This window comes from Ursus maritimus, unplaced genomic scaffold (genome assembly GCF_017311325.1).
Source record: "Ursus maritimus isolate PB19 unplaced genomic scaffold, ASM1731132v1 scaffold_6, whole genome shotgun sequence".
NCBI lineage: Eukaryota > Metazoa > Chordata > Mammalia > Carnivora > Ursidae > Ursus > Ursus maritimus.
In genome coordinates, this window is record NW_024426774.1 from 74,171,063 (window position 1) to 74,190,821 (window position 19,759).

The 19,759-nt window shown below is 58.0% G+C and overlaps 1 protein-coding gene across 2 annotated transcripts in view; it reads right to left on the reverse strand.

The window, feature by feature from the left end:
* The window catches only part of FAM178B (family with sequence similarity 178 member B), a 66,673-nt gene that overhangs the window by 1,569 nt on the left and 45,345 nt on the right, over nt 1-19,759 (reverse strand). For both annotated transcript variants that reach the window (XM_008700427.2, XM_040623551.1), the window contains exons 7-9: nt 14,847-14,972; nt 598-675; nt 136-288 (exon numbers count right to left, since the gene is read on the reverse strand). In XM_008700427.2, the coding sequence (XP_008698649.2) occupies nt 136-288; nt 598-675; nt 14,847-14,972 (357 nt within the window). The remainder of the gene's footprint in view (nt 1-135; nt 289-597; nt 676-14,846; nt 14,973-19,759) is intronic.

Here is a 19,759-nt window from a genome sequence, read left to right on the forward strand (position 1 = left end):
CCGCACTGCCTTCCCCACCCATGTGCCAGTCAGGAGCTCAGTAGCTACAGTGGGAATGGACATGCTGCGGGCTCTGGTCAGCCTGCCTGATCACTTCCCTCCCCTCCCAAGTCTAGGGGCCAGAGGGGGTGCCACCTGGGGCTGGCAATGTGCCAGCAGGTCCTGCCAGCGGATGTAGGTCTGGGCCGCCAGGTCCTTGAGTCTGGTCCGGTGCATGGCCTGGGGGCTCTCCCGGATGTGGGTGCTGATGTGACGGTCCAACTGCATGCAGAGCAGCTGCAGCTCTCCCTGCAGGGGTGGGGGGTACGTGGGAGAGGGTGTGACATGGGCCAGGCCCCTCCGCAGGAGGGGAGGAGGGAGAAGGAAATCAGAGAAAGAGAGGCATGGATTTGAATGACTGCTCAGAAGTAGGGCAGGAAAGGGAGGAGAGGAACAGGGCAGCCGCTGGGAGGTCAGGTCAGGATCCCTTGGGAATGCCTCGTGGGACACTGGGAGGAGGGAGCCTGGCTCCCTTAGGCCCACTTCTTTCAGAGCCTCCCACTCTTTGCAGCTCCTGACAGCGGCCTGGCCTCCGTCTTAGCCTCTTGGGAGACTCACCCATTGGTCTGGAGTAATGTCCTGGCAGCTGACCACCACGCCGGCCAGCGTCAGCAGGCTGTGGCACAGGTAGCAGGCCTGGCGAGAACACAGAGAGACAGGCTCCCCTAAGTCCATCCCCTCCAGACTCCGTGTTCACAGGCCCAGCGGCCTGGGGACAGGGACTCGGGCCACTGCTGGGCTTCCAGCCACAGTTTCTAGGGAGGTGTCCTTATGGAGGGCTATGCCCCCCCCCCCCACTCAGAGCCCTCCCTCTGATGGATATCTGTCCTCCCTTCGTTCAGAACAAGAAGAAACCTCTGCCACCCAGAAACCCATCCTGTCACTCAGGCCTGTTCCAGGGGCCCAGCTGAGAAAGCCTGCTGCCCAGAGGGGCTCGTCCACTCTCACCTCTGCGCAGTGTCTGTGGTCCCGCTGTGTTCCCTGAGGCACCCATGCCAGGTGCCACTATTCTCTAAGGGGGGACATGGCCCCCGGGTGCCCAGCTGGTTCCTCGGCAGGACACCCCCTTGCACAGACACATGTGCAGCCCTGTGTGGACAGTCAAACCGTGTTGACCCAAAGAGGCCAGAGAAGAGAGGGGAGGCAGACGGGAGAGGGCTTCAGTTAAGCCTCTGCACATCTACCCTCCAACTCATACCCTTGCTCTTGCCCCCTAGATATTCTGAGGGGTATAGACAGGACAGAGGGCAATTCCATCTGCTCAGGGAATGGTTGGATCCCAGGGGGCCCTTGGATTCTGTCGGTGCCCTTTCTTTTATGGGACACTTACCTGCTACCCAGACAAAGCGAGGCACGGGGAGGGGAGCACCCTCAAAGACAGGCAAGGCTTCAGCCGTGAAAGAGAGCCTGCTCCTGGCACTCTGCACTCCTGTCTGTGGGTACGCCCCTCCTCCACTCAGAGGTGCCTGCTGCCTTGTCCCCTTCAGACTCCTACGTCTAAGATAGGGAGGGTGGCCGGAAACACCCCCACTGTTGGGCCCGTAGCAGATAACTAGCTCTGAGGCTGAGCTGGGATGGGAGAGGCGAGCTCTAGAGAAGGCCAGCAGAGCTTAAGCCTGGTAATCACAGGGCTGGAGCTCAGAACCAGCCCAAGACTCTCCTGTGCCCCTACTTCCCCTGCGCGTATCATCCAGAAACAGCCGCAGCCGCTTTGCACAGACACAGGAGCCTCCTTAGGGCAGAAGCCAAACCCATTTTTGAGGGCATCAGACACGGTACGATGGAGTACTGTCTTCCTGAGCCCAAAATACCTGAGAAGGGAAGCCACCCCCCACCCCCGCAGGACCCAGCCTCCTCTTCAGCACCACAGCTGAGACCCACAGGTGGCCTGACCCCACTGTCTGGCCAGGTTGGGCCCCACTGCATCCCGCAGGCTGGGAGAAGACGCAGTGTGGAAAGCCCAGGGGACCACCAGTGTGCCTCCAAGCAGTGCTGCCCCAGGTGGGGCAAGATCCGGTTCCTGAGCCGGGTGCACCTGCCGGGCCTCGGCCTGAGTCCCGCAGCTGGGCTGGTCTGTCTGTGAGCTGGCTTGCTGGCAAGCTGCGGCTTCCCCCAGGCTCCCCTTCCCCAGCCTGGCCTTGCCTTAAGGAGGGCCACAGCGTTCAGAACTCCTCCTCATTCTGCAGTCCTGGCAAAGGCTCATGCCGCCCCCACCGCCCCCATAAAGCAGGCACGGGCCTGTGTGCCAGACACTGTTCCTTGACTAAGACACAGCCACAAACACGTAGATCTTAGAAGAAGATACTTCAGGAAGGCAGTCATTTGGTCAACGAATATTGAATCTCATCTTCCCCATGGACCAAAAAGAGAAAGGGTCCTTCCAGGGTTTTTTGTTTGTTTGTTTGTTTTGTTTTGTTTTGTTTTGTTTTTGGTGAGGGAGGGGGTGGTATCCAGCTCAGAAGGCTTCAGGGAGGAAGTGACTAAGCCTAGCCAGGCCTCAAAGGAACAGTAGGATCTGAGGTGAAAATGGCCCTGTGGGGGTGGGGGCAGGGCCAAGATTACAACACCAGACAGATCCTAGGGCTGATGCAGGAAACAGAGGCAGGGCACGCTGGGGGACTGACCACCTGGTAGCTGGCTGGGCTGTAAGGGGGGGGGGGGCACCCTGAGAACCCGGCTGGCCCCAGAGGGCCTGGACAATGGGCAGTGGAGGTCCTTCAAGGCTCTTGAGCAGGGAGGCTGGGGTGTGGGGGACAGACTGTTGTCCCCCATCCCCCCGGAAGGAGGCACTGGCATCAGTTAGGATAATACCACCAGAATGGAAATGTGGCTGTCTCTGACCGAAAGGACTGTAGGACATCATCTTTTCTAAGCTTATTTTTCTACAGTGTGTGCTTTACTCGTATAATCTGAATACAGTTAAAGTTTTTTAAAGTTAATTTAATTTAATTTTTAATTTTTTTTAAAAGATTTTATTTATTTATTTGACAGAGAGAGAGACAGCCAGCGAGAGAGGAAACACAGGCAGGGGGAGTGGGAGAGGAAGAAGCAGGCTTCCAGCAGAGGAGCCTGATGTGGGGCTTGATCCCAGCACACTGGGATCACACCCTGAGCCGAAGGCAGATGCTTAATGACTGAGCCACCCAGGTGCCCCGTAAAGTTAATTTTAAATGAGACAATACCAGTTATAATTGACTGAGCCTCTCGGGTTTGGGGTGGGTGTGGGGGCAAGAGAGAGAGAGACAAGACCCTGAAAAGGAACGAACGGCACTCTTGGGACCCAGGCCCCTCTGAGAGGGCACTGAGCAAGTGGCCAGAGAGAGGTGGAGAGGTGGAGAGGTGGAGAGGTGGAGAGGTGGTGCGGTGGGAGCCGCCAAAGACAAGGGGGGGGGGACACAGAGCCATTGGTGGGTCAGAGGAAGGCCGGGAGAGGTGCCTGAGAGATCTTTGCATTTCAGAGGCCCCTGTGCTGTGTACAAAGCCCGGGGCTAAAAGGGACCTCGGAGCCACCCTGGGATTTGTACAGAGGCCAGTCTCTGTCCCTGGGGGTCTCAGGCACCCCTGCCCCCTCCCCCCCCCCACCCCAGGGCAGAATCTATCTTCCTAAGTGGGAGGCGTGGTGAAGATGGGCCCAAGATCTGCGGAATGCCCTGGAGGAAAATATGTGCAGTGGGGATTTACGGAAAAAAAAGCGCAGGACTAGGGACTAGGGAGTGTGCGAGTGCGGGTTTCACAACTTCATTCTTAACGCTGATTCCCATCATTGAATCCAGGGGGAAAATCCCAGGGCAACTATTCTGAATGTGTTTTTGGGGGAAGGGGGCAGGAATAGCAAGAAGGAAATGGGAGTTCTGAGGATAATCCCTGTGAGCCGTATGTTATTTCCCCAAGGGGGAAGAAAACCTTGCCCACTACCTGCAAGGAAGGCTGAGGGCATTTTTTTCCCCTTGCCCTCAAGGGTGATCCCTGGAGTCTGGCCTAAGTGAGGGGAGGCCCTTTAAGGAAGACTTTGATCCAATTTACGGGGTATAGTTCCACCTGTGCACGGAAATCCCCACGAAGACAGCAGTCTTTACAGTAGTACTTTTGGGGGAAAAAAAGGTTTCATACTGCGTGGGAAGCGCCCAGCCCACGTGGTCCTCTCCCTTCCCCTAGACCCACGGCCCAGCGTTGAGGAGAGGTAAGAGAACATTTAATCTCATCCAGACAACCCGACAGACGGAGGCACTGGGTGCACGCAAGGCTTCTTCTGAACCCCACCCTCGCCCAGACTCTTCTCCCTTGTCCTGTTTTGTGAAAGTCTGAGACGCAGACATTAGCTGAACCTGGGGCTCTGGCTAGGAGGGGGCTGTACCCCAGCCTCCTTCCTCTGAGAGGCAGGCCCAGAGCACCAGCAGCAGTGGGGAGAGTCGGCCATTCCTGGGGGACACAAAGTAAACAGCCAGGTCGTGGGAGCTGCGTTTCCTGCTCCGGTCGCGCTGTGGCCGGCTCCTGAACTCAGCAAGCCCGTTCCTGTCCTGGCTGGCACCACAGAGGCACGGGGCCCTGTCTTCCCTTTCAAGACGAGGAAGGGAAGCTGGGCAGGGGCCATGTAGCAGCGGGGCTGGTAGAAGGAGAGGCCCAAGCCCCCTGCCTGCTCCTATTTCCTCCACAGCTGGAAGAGCAAGGTGGCCCTTTCCTCAGCCTGAGGCAGCTTCCAAGTCCCTAGGGTCATGTGTGTTAGAAGGGGGTAGAAGTCAGGGTAGCTTCAGGGTTAAAGGGCAGTGCAGAGACACTCCTTGGGGTTGGGGGGGGGTGCTAAGCTTCTCAGGCCTTCAGGATCTTGTCTGAGAAATGGGCCCCTACCAGCCCAGGCTGCCCAACTCTCCCCCTACTGGGTGTCAGCGGAGGCCTGGGAAGCCCCTGCGGAAAATGCAGCCCAGGACACCTCAGTCAACAACTTGGGGAAAGGCAGAGTCTGAGGCCGAGGGCGAGGAGTGGGACGTGCCTGGACCCAATGCTGACAAGACGAGACCGTCCCCCACCAGCAAGGCCTGAAGCTCTCATTTTCTGGGTCTCTCCCCAGAGTGTGGCAGGCCAACTGTTCTGGGAAGTTCTGTGCTGGATGCCTCCTTCCTGGCTCTAGAGCCTTAAAGCCCTGCCCTCCCCCTGGGGAAGGACGACAAGGATGAGAGATAGGGCTTGTCACCCTCTGAGGCGGGGAGGAGGAGGGGAAGGTCCGTGTCTCCTTTTCCTGGCCTAGTCAGTTCTGACCCCAGGAACCACCAGCCAAGGCTCTGTTTGCAGCACTTTCGTCATAAGACAGAAGGGAAAAAGGGTGAACATTTCCCAGACACTTCACCCTTTAGAAAATTCCCCTCTAGCTAATGCCAAGGGAGCAGGCTGTGGCCTGGGTTATTTCCACGAGAAAAGGAGGAGGCAGAGGATCTCCCAGGAAGTCACTTGCCTCCACCTCAGGTCAGGACCAAGAATCCAGGCTTGCCCCAGGCCAGTTTCCAAACCAAGCCCTCTCCCTGGAAGCTGCCAGGCTGGGTGGGCATCTGGGAGCAAGTTCGGCCAGGCTCTGGGGCAGCTGCTGGGGGAGGGTCTGGGGGGGGGGCGCAAAGGCTGACTCAGGAACACCTGCTGGGGAAAACCGAGACTCACCCAAAGGACACGGCCTTCCCAGCCTGGCTGCTGGGGCCAAGGGGCTTCTGCTCACGATGCTGGCCCTGAAAGCCTACAGGTGCCAGCTCCCTGCCTGGGATGCCAGGACCCCAGGGCAGCCTCCTTTGCTTTCACCTCTCCATGCCCACAGGCCCTGGGGCGGGGTGGGGGGACTGCCGGGGTGGGGGGGACCTGCATTCAATCACAGTCTGGCTGGGCTGCTCTCAGCCCTGTCCAGAGTGCCTGATGATGGACCCCGGGGGAAGAATTCTGCACACGTCCCATCACTGCCTCACGTGGGTTTTTGTTTCTGTGGGACACAGATAAACACACACACATGCTGAGGGTCAACTCTAGAACCAATCTAGTCTGGGAGAGACGGGAGCAGCACTGGTCTGTCTACCCTGGCACATTTCAGACCCAAGGCTAAGCTAGGTCTCTACAAATTCTTTCTCTTTTCTTTTCTTCTTTTTAAATTAAATTTAGCCCTACAGCATCACTTCCCAGTGCCCCGACCCAGCAGGGCTCCCAGAGAGGCCTCATGATTCTCATTTTGAGCAGATGTGGAAGTTGAGCTTGGAGAGGTCCACTGATGGCACGACCATCTCCAATAAGGGTTAGGTCTGAGGCAGATGTCTGTACGCTCTCCCTAAGGCTGAACAAGTTCTGTGTGTGCGTGCGTGCGTGCGTGCGTGTGTGTGTGTGTGTGTATATTTTCTATAAAGGGGATTCAACTGGAGACACCCTCTTTCAGGAGGAACAATCTCCCTTTGCACTGTACAGCAGGGGCCCAAGGGCCTATTCGCGGCAGGACAGAGAGAGGGTAAGGCTGTGCCCCCAGGGTGGGGAGTGGGGCCCCAAGCCTGAGCCCCAAGGGCATGGTCTCAGTACTCTACCACAGGATGGGCAAATAACAACAATAATTAGTAATGAGCAATCCTGAGGCAGGGCTACTTGGAGGCCCCAGGCCAAGAGCCTCAGTCTGGTGGAGAGAGCCAGACCTTGTCCAGCTGGTATGTCCACAGAACACAAGATGAGAGGGGATGCATTTTTCTGGGTGAACCCAGCCTGGACCTGTTCTGGAGTGTGGCACCTGCCATCATCTCTAGGATGCTATTTCTTCCCTGTGCCCACAAGCAAATTGCCTGACCTACTCCCCTTGCTCCTGCTGCTACTGCTCCAAGGTCACTCCCTAACCTTGGCTTGGGCCAGCTCTAAAGCCGCAAGCAGAGGGCTGTGCCCAAAGGAAAGCTGAGTTCGGAAGAGACTGACCAGGATGGTCATCGGTCGTAAGTCCTTGCAAGAAGGAGATGACAAGGTTGCATGACCGATAATTAGGAAATGAGATGGTGACACAACGCCTCTCCCTAGCCCAGGGTCCCTGAAGGCACAGAGCACGGAGGCCGGAGAGCAGATTCACAGGCAGGGCCTGCCACACTTACCCTCCGGCTTACAAGGCCAGACACTTAATTCTGTAAATGAAAGTGCCTGTTTGAGCACAGGGGTGGGTGGAGCTGTGAACATGGAGCAGGGACAAGGCCAGTCAAGGGTTATGGGAGACAGGCTGGCAGAGTCTGCATAGGAACAGGACTTCTGGCTCAGCCGCTGCCTGGAAAGTTGGCTCTCGGGTCCCAGCTGGGCAGCCAGGGAGGTAGTGTCTACTGAGCCTGCTGAGGGACCTCAGAGGCCCAGCACGGGCCCGCCTGCTCCCATCCCGCAGAAGGTGAGCCCCGCACCCACGCTTCCTGATGCCGAGACACAGTGAGTCCAGAGACTCCAGACCCTGCACTCCAGACAGACAAAGGATTCTCTTTTAGGCTTTATCCCAAACTTGGGACTGGCCGCTGCGCAGCCGTGGCCCCTGCTCTTGCAACTGAGGATGAAGAGGGAACGAGGAGCCCCTGGCACAATGGGGTGGGGGTAGGAAAGAGAAGGAGCTGGGACAAAGGCAGGAAGGCTGAGGGGTTTTCGTTCTGTGGATCTGCTGCAGGGAGGTTATCTCAGAGCATCTGACCCATTCCTGTGTCTGCTGGTGGGAGGAATGAAGGGCTGTAGGCAAACCTTTGCTAGAGTGCTCCCACCCAGCCCACCCTTCCTTTCTGGCTTCCTGCTGCCCGTGGGGGGTAGGGGAGATGACAAGCAGGGACTGGCTGGCTCTTCCTGCTCCTCCAGCTGGGACTAGAGACCCTGACCCCAGGGGGGATCTAGACCGGAAACCCAGCTTTGCCGACTACCCAGAGAGGGACCAGATTCTCAGGGCAAATGTTTGTGAATTTAGGAGGGGCTATGCGAGAGCACGTCAGTGTGTGGGTGCCGGTGCTGGACAGAGTCACTGAAACCAGCCAGGCATCCTCCAGGGGCTGGACAGCCGGTGGAGAGTAGTGGCTTCCTCAAAAGCCATTTCCTCAAAAGCAATGGCTTCTTCTCTTCTCTTTCTTAACTTTCTCACTCCCTGAACTGTCTCCTGGTGTGCTGGCACGGGAGGACCCTGGAAAGCAGTGAGTCCTTATACTTCCCACAGATATTGCAGAGTAGGGCCATTGCCTACTGCAGACCAGGCTATGGGCATCTGAGGTTTTTGGGTACCTGGGATCCTGCCCCCTCCTTTGTCAGAGTGTCCCAGCCTCCGATTCCCTATACTCCACAGTGGTGACGTCAGCCCTGACTCTGGGGGAAGACTTGTGACCCTGGGCCGGCCACTGTATGCCTGGGCTTACAGATGAGCATACCACCCAAGCCAAGCCAATGAGACTCAACTCTGGGATTCTGGTTAGGACTCTAGAATAGAAGCTCTTTCGTTCCCCCTGGCCAGGGCTGCTAAGGGAAGGACATAAGCCTGCAGTTTCTCAGGACCAGCCGGGAAAGCCTACCTGATGCACCAAAGGGCAGAGCTGAGAGATGCAGAGAGCAAAACACTGAGGTTTCATGCCACTGCTCAGCTCCTGGTCCAGCTGAGCCTGATGGGCTATTCTAGAACCTTCCAGGATGTGTGTCTGTGTTTCTGTTACTACAAAGTCCTGGCAAAGACGGAGGAGAAGGGACAGAAAAGGCAGTGAAGAGAAGAGCAGTTGAGAAGGCCATGGCTTGCCTGGCAACTGCTCCTCCAACCAGGGAAGCGAGTGAGGGACCTCACACACCGTTCCTGGTCCTCCGTAGGTGCGTGGTGGGAGCTGAGCCCAGGCTGCTTAGAAGCAGCACTTAGAAGGCACTGTCCCTGAGAAGGTACAGCCTGGGAGAAGAGACAAGGTAGGAGGGGCTGGGTGCAGGGGAGGTAGGCAAGGGTCCCTCCCAAAGGCTGTACCTGCCAGCGCACCCATTTCAGTGGGAACAGTGGGATGCTGCTGAGACAGACTCTGGACCTGACCCTCAAAGGTGACTCTGTTTAGGTGTGTGAAGCAACGTGTGGACAGGCCGTGGGTCAAGTGAACAGACTGTAATGACCATGGGAATCCAAGGAAAGGGGAGACAGGCCAGGCATTGCCAGGAAGAAGGAACAGCAGGAGCAAAGAGAATGGAGGCTTGACATCTCACATTTCCCATGATGTCTGGGAAAGATGTCCACTGTGGTGTGGTTTGACTTGCGGGAGAAAAGCTGCGGGGATGAGGTAGGGCCCACAGACGGATTGGACGTGATGTGACAGACACTTAGGATTGCCTTTCCCTAAGTAAGAATGGGAGGAAGACAATCACAGGGTTGTCCAGGAGGACTCCAAAGAGGAAGGCATGGAGCAGAGTGTCAGGCCAGCCAGTGTTCATGTCAGGTGAGTCACCCTGCATGGAGCAAGGGCTGTGCCTGGGGGAGGTATCCCCAAGAGTCCCAGGAGGACTGGGCCTGGGACAGAGAGCAGGCTCAGAAGCTGCCTAAAGAATCCATGCCTGCCCTCCCTGGCTTCACTCTGTCACTTCAAGCCCTACAAAGAAGCCAGAGTTCCTGGGATCCAGACAAAGCTGGTCGGGCCTGGGCCCCACGTGGCCTTCAGCTGCTCACAAGTACCCATTCTGAAGAGGCTTGGCGGCCTCTTGGGTGGGTGTGACCCAGGGCTGGTGCATGGATCTCCCCTGGGGTCAGCTTCCCAGAGGCCATCTCTTTGAGGTTTATTTCAAAAGATGTTTGATGTTCCCCATTTTGGAGGAAGGAAGGAGGAACCCAACACAGACCAGGCGAGGAGGAACCCGGGGTTCCTGAATATCTGTTTTCTGTTTCTCCAAGCCAGTTTGTGTCTTCCCAACCCATCTAATCTTGCCCTGACCCAGGTGTCCAGCCCTATGGGCAGGACTCTCCCTAAGCTGCAGGGAGAGGGGGTAGGAAATAAGGACAGGCCCTTGCAGGTGAGACGGCAGAGGGTACAGGGAGAGGGACAGGCCCCCACTCCTCCTGGGCTTCTGGAGGACACAGGGCCAGGGGCCTGCGCTCCAGCCAAGCCTGAGGGAGGACGTTCCCTTTGCTGGTGTCGAGTGCCAGTGGGAGAGTGCAGAGGCAGGCACAGAGCTGCCAGGGCCTAGGGGCACCCTCCCTGCCCACTCCCCACAACCTCCCAAACCACACCCCGCTCCAGTGGCTCTTGGCAGGGTCACCAGACGCAGGGGCAGGCCAGCCGCAGCCAGGGCAGGAGCAAAAGCTGTCAGACTTGTTTGTCAACTCTATTAACATGAGGGCACACTGCGAAGATATACAGAGATGCACACAACACTCATGCACACAGACACACACGCATGCTTCCAGACACACATGCACACACATACACAGACACATGTGCGCGTGCGGCAGGCCCACACCCTCTGCAGAAGATGTGCGGAGCCCCAGGAGTGAGGCGCAAGGGAGTCTGTGCAGCAGGGCAGAGCTGGAGTCGCCCCCGCATCGACTCCTCACACACACACACACACACACACACACACACACACACACACGTGCACATGCTTCTCCGACACACAAGCCACCCCCAAGCTCGGAAGCATGGAGCCGGACAGTATGCCATATGCCCGGTGACGGGAGCCACCCGCCGTCCCCAGGCTCGGTCTGGGTACTGGGGGTCTCCTGCAGCTGGCCCCCGGGGGGCGCAGACCATCCCAGATGCAGAGCCCTCAGGGGGCCCCACGCCGCCCGTGCCGTGAGGACGCTCACCAGGTTGTGCCTCCGCATGCCACGGAAGACAAGGAGACAGGAACCCAGCTCCTGGGGCCTCAGTGCAGCCCCAACTCTGGGACTCCCCCCCTTGTGGACCTCCATTTTCTTCCCACACGACACTTAACTTCCTCCAACTTCCCAGATTTAACCAAACTGGGGAAAAACTTCCATCCCACCATAATGATCCTGGTTCGGTAGGCCTTCCAGATCCCCAGGGGGAAAAACATGAAACAAAGAAGTTCCTTCACTATAGCAAAAGGCCCGAGGAAAAGCAAGAAACAACAGGAGAGTGTGGTCAATAGAAACAGAACGTGCGATGGCGGGTCTAACGAGACCAAAACATCAAGAATCTCAATAAAGGACTCTGAGATTGGGCAGAATGCAGCCAGACAAAATCTGGCCCAAGACTGTTCACACGAGGCGGCGAAAAGGAAACTCCTGGCTGGGTTGGAAGGCTGAGAAGGGCACTTTGAGGAGACAGTAGCAACCTGCGTCCAGTTACATGTTTGTCGGCAAAGCGGTCCAAAGACAGGCTCACGCAGGGGCCTGGGGCCGCGCTGGTCTCTTACAGAATCGGATCCAACGACCCCAGGGAAGCACTGGGAAGCCGACTCTGCATGAAAACATCCTGTCCACCTCCCTCCGCTGAACGCGCACCTGCCTCCTTCTCGAGGCGCTGTCTCGGACCCCTGCGCCTCACTCTGACTTAGATGCTTACCTCCTCCGGGAGAGCCCCGCTCAAACCAGGCAAGCATAGGGCCCCCGATAAACCACCGAGGGGCTGAGCAACCATTTCTTTATCAAAAGCACTTGAAAACGCTGCAAATGTTCTCGTCTCTCTAGGAAGCGGAGTGTTGGACTCCACAACAAACTGCCATGATGTGCTAGGGCGCTTCATACTCTGTCCAGTGCGGACACACGGCCAGTCCAGGAGCCCCCCGCGGCCTCCCCTCCAGCCCCCCTGCAAGGCTGCCAAGACTTTTGTTGGTCTTGATGGTTAGCTTTCCCAGGCAGGAATCCCACCAGTTTATCATTACAAACAATGTGCTGTGATTGGTTCTCTGATGAGCAGGTAAGGCTTCTGAAGTCAAGGACCTCCACCACAAGAAGTGCCGGCTGTGAACCCTCGTGGCCTCCGTGAAACAAGGACTTTCAGAGACAAGGGGGCTGACACGTAGGGGCTGGTCAGAGGGCATGCAGAGGGAGAGGGTTCTGGAAACGGGGTAGGAGAGTGGACGGCCCGAAAGGGGTGGAAGAGACTTCGGAGAGGGAGAGAGGGACTCAAATCACGTTCATTTGTTTGTTCGTTCATTCACTCATCTAGGGCCTGATACACCAGGGTTGTGGTGAGGCCTCCCCCTGTGCCCATGGTCTAGCTGGGGAGACCCAGTAGTAAAGGGTCAATGGCAAAGCCCAGGATCAGTGGGGAGAGAGAGTCAAGCCCTAGGCACCAGACAGCAGCTCATGCAGCCCCAAGGGAGGGCAGGCCAGGGAGGGAAAGAAGGCTGGGAGCTTCCTAGGAGAGGGAGGAGACTGGGCCAAGCCCCCCCTCCTCTCCCTGGGGCAAAGGAGGAGGTGGGGAGAGCAGGGGGAGGGGAGCCTGGCAGAAGTGTTTATCTGCAGGGCTGGAGGAGGGCTGTCACCCAGCGTCTCACAGGAAATCTCCCAGACGGGGGTGAGCACAGCCTGGCGAATGGGGCTCAGCACGGCCACCCCAAGGCCTGGGAAAGCCCTATTTCCTTCAGGCCAGGTTGCCTCGGGCCAAGCTCACTCTGGCCTTAGTTTCCCCACAGCCCCTGGAGAGAAGGAAAGCAAAGACTCTGAGCCCTAGGGATGAAAGGCTCAGGCCAGGCCCAGACCACCACTCCCTGTAAAACAGGGCGGCTGACGCCGCTGCTCTTTTTGGCTGGTGAGTAGCCTGAGATCAACCTTTGAAGATGAAACACGCTCGGGCCTAATGAGGAGTCAGTTGGCCAAGGTGGGAGCAGGGCTAGGCTGTGGGAGCCCGGCACCTGCCCCACCTGGCCCTTCCTGGTCAGCACCCATCCAGGGGGACAGAAAGCTTCCCATTGCTGTGCAGACCCCCATGTCCGCAACAGCCCCACCTCCTCCCCTTCCCTGGACCAGTGCCCTTTCCTTCCTCTGCTCCCGGCTACCTCCCGGTCAGGCAGGGACCAATCCTAGGTGGGCGGGAGGGGCAGCAAAGGCCTTGGAGAACTGCCGTGGCCTCACGTGCCCCTTCACTGCCCTGGGCGGGGTCCACACCCTCCGCTTTCGGGACACCCTGCCGAGACACACTGAACCCTCCGTGTTTCCAGGCCACATGGGTCATTTCCAATATGGTAGCTGACCAGGGGGACACAGCTTCCTTTACAGGCAGGAGAACAGTGCTCAAAATAAAGGACACCCTCGGGCCACTTACTCCTCTTCTTCCCTGGTTGTGGAACAGACATTTGCTCTCAGATGGGTTTCTAAAAGCAAGGAGCCAAGTGGAGGCCTCCGGCCTGGCGGTCGCAGCTCTGCTGGGTGAGGTCACAGGAGTAGCCTCCCAAGTGTTTGAAGTGCACACTCTTGACTAGGCACATCGGATACAAGCCTCTCTTCTGCCACCACTCCCCTTCTTTCTGTCTCCTTTGTCCTTCCCGCAGCCCAGCCGGGGGCCTGCCCACCTGTGTCCTGCTCAGACAGACCCTTTCCGCCCACGGGCCAACCCCACCTCCTTTCTAAAGGCCCTGGAACACCCACACAGCCTCTGCAACCAGCTCCTTTCCCAGGAAATCAGTGGGAGACGAGAACGGGGCATGCACACTGCTCAGGCTCTTCCGGGAGGCAGGCGGCAGTCTCGTAAATGCACGAATATTAGGCACAACTCCAAGATAACCTTACCTACGCGTTCCAGAAGAGGCGCATCCACCTGGGATTATCATATCTTCTTAATGGTTCATTTGTGTTCATTAAGTAAATTAATTCATTCATCTGATTTGCAGAGCAATGCCCAAAGGGTGGACTTCTGGATCGTCAACATCCAACCTCCAAGTGAGCTTTTGGAATTACTACTTTCCTAAATTAGAAAGATCTCTATCTCCATTCCTCATCCTGGAGGCCCCAGGGAGTGGGGAGCTCCCTGAGACCTACACCCCTCCCCCCACTCTCCCCTCCTCCCAGAGCTAAACTCAGGGCTCCCACTTTGAAGCCCCTACATCCTACACCACTGCCCCTGCTTGACCTTCACCCCCAGGGTCCACAGGCCTCCCCATTCCAAACCGCACCACCTGCAGGCTCGGGGGTACCTCTTTGCCCCTGACTCCCACCAAAACTGGGCTTTTGGGAGAGCTGGGCAATGTCGGGAAAGTCAATTAGGAGGAACTGGGGAGGGGTGCCTGGGTGGCTCAGTCAGTTAAGCATCTGCTTTCAGCTCAGGTCATGATCTCAGGGTCTAGGGATCAAGCCCCCATCAGGCTGCCTGCTCAGTGGGGAGTCTGCTTCTTCTTCTCCCTCTGCTCCTCTGCCTGCTTGTGCTCTCCCTCTCTCTCAAGTAAATAAATAAAATCTTGGGAAAAGAAAAAAGGAAGAATTGGGGGAAAGGCCAAGGACTCAGCCTCAGTGGCAGCCACGTCAAGGAACAGGGAGGAAGTGCCCAGCTCCACTTCCCTCACGAGCATTTCAGCTCCCGCATCCTCTCTAGACTGTGCTGTACGACTCACGGAGCACCCCACGCTAACACATCTGTATGGACCATAAAGGATGCAGCAGAACCCCAGAGCAGGGCCAGGGGGACGCACATGCCCATGCACACAGCGCCCCACTGCGCCTCCGTGAGGGGCACGGGCAAGCGCGCTAATTACAGGCTCTGCAGGGACGGCGAGCACCTCCTCTCACCAGAGGGAGGCAGCCTGCTGGAATTTTAAGGCCCTGGGGTTTTAGGAGGACTGGCAGCAATAAGGCCCTCCAGGCCGTGCAGCGTGGCCGGCCCTGCCTTCCCCGCTACCTGGGGCTGCCGCACCCTGGCTGAGGCGGGCAGTCGCTGGGTGCTCACCTTGTGGTCTAGCTCAGCACTGGCCTTTGGCTGGTGCTCCTGGCAGGGTGGCAAGGTCTCAGAGCCCAGGTACTGCCTCAGGGATGATGGCCTCATGAGGCTCAGGAGCTGGCTGAGCGAAGACAGCTGGGAAGGAGAAGAGAGGCCGTCACACAGAGGGTGCTTGGGACACCTGGGGACCCGGCCGGCACCAGATCAGAGCATGGGCTCTGGAGGCCGACCACCAGCTTCCACGACCAGGATCCCCCTCTCACCGGCATGCTGCGTGGCCTCTTGGAGCCTGAGTGTCCTATCTACAAAATGGAGACAACCACACATCTCCTTCCCAGGACAGGAGAGTCACGCATGCACATGGCGTCTGGCACAGGCTGAGGCTTCCTTTAAAGGAGTGAACTCAGAAGGTCTCTCTAGGTTGGGGGTTTGACCCACTTCCTGGAGGGAGCACTCAGGCCTGGAAGAACGAAGGCCGGCAGAGAGGGCCAGACCCTTCCCACCCCCGGCTGCTGCTCAGGTCCCTCTCCCCACTGAACTTGCTGTGGGCTTGGAGAGGCTTCTGGAGGAGCAGAGCCTCCGTACCACCCGCCCCCTCTCATGACGGCTGCGCTCGCTCCCCATCACTCTGCCTGCCCCCATTTCTCCGCCCCCGCCCTTTTCCTTCCAGGGGATTTTAAAGCAAATCCAAACACTGTATCATTTTACCCATAAAGAGCTTCTCACCAAAAAGGATAAGGATTTCTTTCCCCAGCATGGTCACAGTATCATTCTCAGGCCCAGCAAAATCACCAAGAATTCCTTATATGATCTAACACCATGTTCGGGTTTCCCTGATTGTCTCAAAAATGTCCTTACCAGTTGTGTTGTTGGAACGGGGATTCCCCACAAGGTCCGCACACTGCATATGGTTGATACGTCCCTTCATCTGCTGGCCGCCCTTCCCTCCCCAAGTAAACTGCTTACCCTCTCTGAACAAAAATGGGAGTGCCCCCACCCCTCCCAGGAACAGGGCCTACAGAGTCCAGGTCTCTGCAGTGAGTCACTCCTCCTGGCCCAGCCCCTGCCCCTGCCCCTGGTTTGGGCAGCCTGGGTTCAGCCCCAGCAAGGACCGTTCAGCTGCCCTGGAGCTAAGTTGTGGTCAGGACAAAAGCGAGCAGTATGTGGGCCCCTGCATCTCTGGGTCCTCCTGCAACCCTGGGAAAGGGCGGATGCAGACTGAAGGAACAGAGCCAGTGGGGTTCACATCTTTTTAGATGTAGCAGGCATAGGCTTTTAGGTGTAGGCTGGCCCAAAGGGCTTAAGCCGGAGCCCCCAGCCCAGCTCCCTGCTGTAGCCCAGCCTTGCCCGGCACACCTGGCTTCCTCTCCCTGACTCACCCGCAGACACCTGCTCAGCATCTCAGCTGGCCACAGGCTTAGACAGCCCACAAGAGCAGCTGGGCTGAGGGCTAGGAGACAGGCCTAGGGCCTCGGCTCCTGGAAGGGGGCCAGGGCTTCCCGGCCCCGTGTCTGATCCCTTTAGGAAGGGAGACAGAAGGCAGGGAGAGAGAGAGAAGGTTCTAGGCGAAGAGAGGCACCATCTGGAGCTTCACCAAAACCAGAGCTGTGCCGTCTTGCTCAGGCCTTGCGAGGCTGGGGATGGCTTCCAAAACGGCCCTGCCTGCTTGGGGATCACAGCTGTGCAAGCACAGGGGCCAGGCTCTGCAGCCCACGCCCCCAGAAGCCGTCCTCAGGCAGGCAGCCTCGCCCCAGCCAGACCCTCCCTGCTACGGGAGCCCTGGGCGGGGCTGGGCAGGGGAGTACACAACAGCAGCTTGGCGGCTGCTAGCTCCCCTGTTTTTCCTCTGAGCGAAAACTGCTTCACCCTGCTCAGCGCAGCAAGCTGCCGCCTTCTGATTGCTTACTCTCCTTTGTTTCCAGTTCTGGCAGCCACACCCCTCTCCGGGATAAGGGCTTATTTGGACCATGCATCCCAGCAGGGAGGGCCAGGGCCTGACATCGCACCTCCCCACCTCACCCCCACTACTGGGAGCTGTCTCTGCAAACACTCAGCCCATTAGGACAGACACCTCCAGGCAAGAGGCAAATGATCACTGGAGAAGGCAGGCCTCTACTGGTCTCGTCTGCCCAGGGGGCAGGAGAAGGCAGGTGGGTTCCAGTGGGGCAACTGGCCACACGACTGGTCACTCCTGTGCTCACACCCCAGTGGTGCTTCTATCTGTCCGGTGGAGAAGGCCAGGACCTTAAGTGTCTGTGAGGCTCAGGCAGCCCTGCTGTCCCCTGGAGCCTGCACTGTGACCGGGCCTTCTGACCAGGCACACGCAGCTGCCCCCGTCCGCCTTCCAGCCCCAGAGCGCCCCCACCGGCCCTTATCTCTTATCAGGATTATTGCAGTCGCCTAAGCTCAACATGGCAGCCAGAGTAATTAAAAAATATTTTATAAATTAGATTCTGTTTCTCTTATCAAAACCTTCCAACGGCTCCCCACTTTGGCATGAAAATCAAAGCCCCTACCATGGTCCGGAGACGCTGGCGGATTGAATTCCCACTTACCTGTCTGACCTCAAATTCTACTACTCCATCCTTGGTCCTCTGCTCCAGCCACAGTGGCTTCTGTTTTTCCTCTAAACTAAGAGCACTCTGCCTGCCCCAGGGCCTTTGCACTTGCTGTTTCCCATGTGGAATGCTCTTCCCCAAGAAACCTGCCTGACTTTTTTAGTTCTGTACACAAATGTCCCCATCTCCCAACATTCCCTCTCCTCTTTATCTGGCTTTATTTTCCTCCAGAGCCCTTATCGCCATCTGGTATGGCAAATATTTACCTTCTTCTTGGTGCCCGTGTCCGTCTCCCCCTAGACCGTGAGTTTCACAACAGAGGGACTGGGTTCTGTTAGGGCTGTATATTCAGTGCCCTGAGCAGTGTCTGGAGCACACTGCTGCAGGAAGCCAAAACCCTGCTGTTTCTGGGGTATTCCCAAGATTCCCAAGGACAATAGGAAGCAGCCTGACCCCAAGGCTCTCCTGGAAAATGCAGGTCTTGGGGGCTGCATCCTGAGCACATACAGAAGTCCCATTCCTCAAATTCTAGTTCTTTTCAGCTCCTGCTCCTAGGGCCTCAGACTGCAGCCTGAGACAGAGAGCCAAGCCATCCAGGGGTCAGGGACTCCTCCTACCCAGCAGTGCCCTGAGAGGCCTCACCCCAGAACCTCTCCTAGAGGAGTCAATTCTCAATCCTTAGACTCCTCTCCATAGTCGATCAATTGCTAAGGTTTATCAAGCATTTGCCCATCAGTGAAGGAAATAGAAGCCACAGCCCTTGTCCTCCTATCTGCCACTTAGGAATAAACCTCAAGGGACCAGCAGGGCACCTTCAGCATGAAGTGGCAGGTGTCCTCTGGCCTGTCACCACAATGACAGCCGAGGAATGGGCTGGAGAAGCGGACATGGCATGTTGCAGTGGTCAAGGGCAAGGACCCTGCGGTTGAAACCTAGCTCCATGGCTTTCCTGCTGTATGACCCTGAGAGGTTTCCTAACTGTACCTGCCTCAGTCTCCCCATCTGTGAAAAATGTCTGATGGTAACCGTCCTTACTGCCGGGGCTGCTATGAGAGGCACGCTCTGAGCACAGCGCCTGGGACGTGGCCCGGCTATGCAGAGTGTTAGCTACCAACATTTCCGTTGGGATGTGATGACGGAAAGGAAGGAGGTCAGGGCACAGAGCTGTGTGCAGAGAGAGCGGGGCTGGCCTAGGAGGAAGGCTGGGAAGTACAGATGTTGTGGGCAGGCGGCATGGAGGAGCTGGGAAAGGGGGCGTTGCGGGGTTTGACGTGGGCGACTGTGGGGCCAAGGTGGTGGCCCTTTGAAGGCGACGATCCGTCTGACAGGCCAGACTGGAAAGGGGAGTGCCCACAGCCCGGAGACCTGGGAGGCGCCGTGCAGCAGCCCCAGGCCTGCAGGGGAGATGGGGGAAACATACAGGCAGGGCCGCAGGCAGGCCCCAGCTGGTCCCTCTCCCCTAGCGGCCAGGAGGCCGGCGCAGCTGTGCACAGCCCGCACTGGCCGCCTGCAGGCTCTCCTCTCTGCAACGCAAGCGCTGACTCAGCCTCCTCGACCTGGCTCAGGACACCTTCTCTGGAAGCCACTTCACTGCCTTCGGGCAGAGTTAGTCACTGAGCCCTCAGCCCACCTGGCTCACACCCTGTCTTCGGAGGTTGGTTCCGGCGCGGAGCCCGGTGAGGGGCCCAGCACACAGGCGGTGCTGAGCTAGGGTCTCCTGGATAGGTGGGCGTGCGGGGGGCCGGCGGGTGACTGGTACGGTTGGAGAGCCCTGGAGCTGGGCGGGGCTGGGTGCTCCCAGGCCCCGATGCTTGAGCCACTCTTTGGTCACTGGCAAACGTGGCAGGTGGGCGGCCACCCCCACCCTCCACCCACAGTGGTCGGTCCTGCCTTTCCTGATCTGGATGCTCCGGCCTTTCCCCTCTGCTCTGATGCTGTGCTCTGTTCTCCTTGGGGCTCACAGACCGCCCCCCCCATCTGCCCTCCAGAGCCCTCTGGCTCCGGGCGGTCTTGTCTGCCTGCCGCATCTCTGCCGGCCCCCGCTCCTAACAGCTTGGCACCCCCGGGGCACTGTGTGGTCTCTCCTCCCTCACAGAGACACTCTGTCATCAGGCTTTCACCTGTGTGAAGCGACCCCAGTGTGGGCCACTCCCTCCCTCACCCCTCCCCAGGTCTCCGGGGAAAGGGAACCTTGCAACACTCCAGGGGCTCAACCTCAGGCTCGTTCACTCCACAAGTACACGCGGAGTCCCCGTGTGTGCCAGGCACTGTGCTAGGTGCCAACGCGCAGAAAGGATTTGGTCCTGCCCTCAAGGAGCTGCTGGTGTGTGTGTGTGTGTGTGTGTGTGTGTGTGTGTGTGTGTG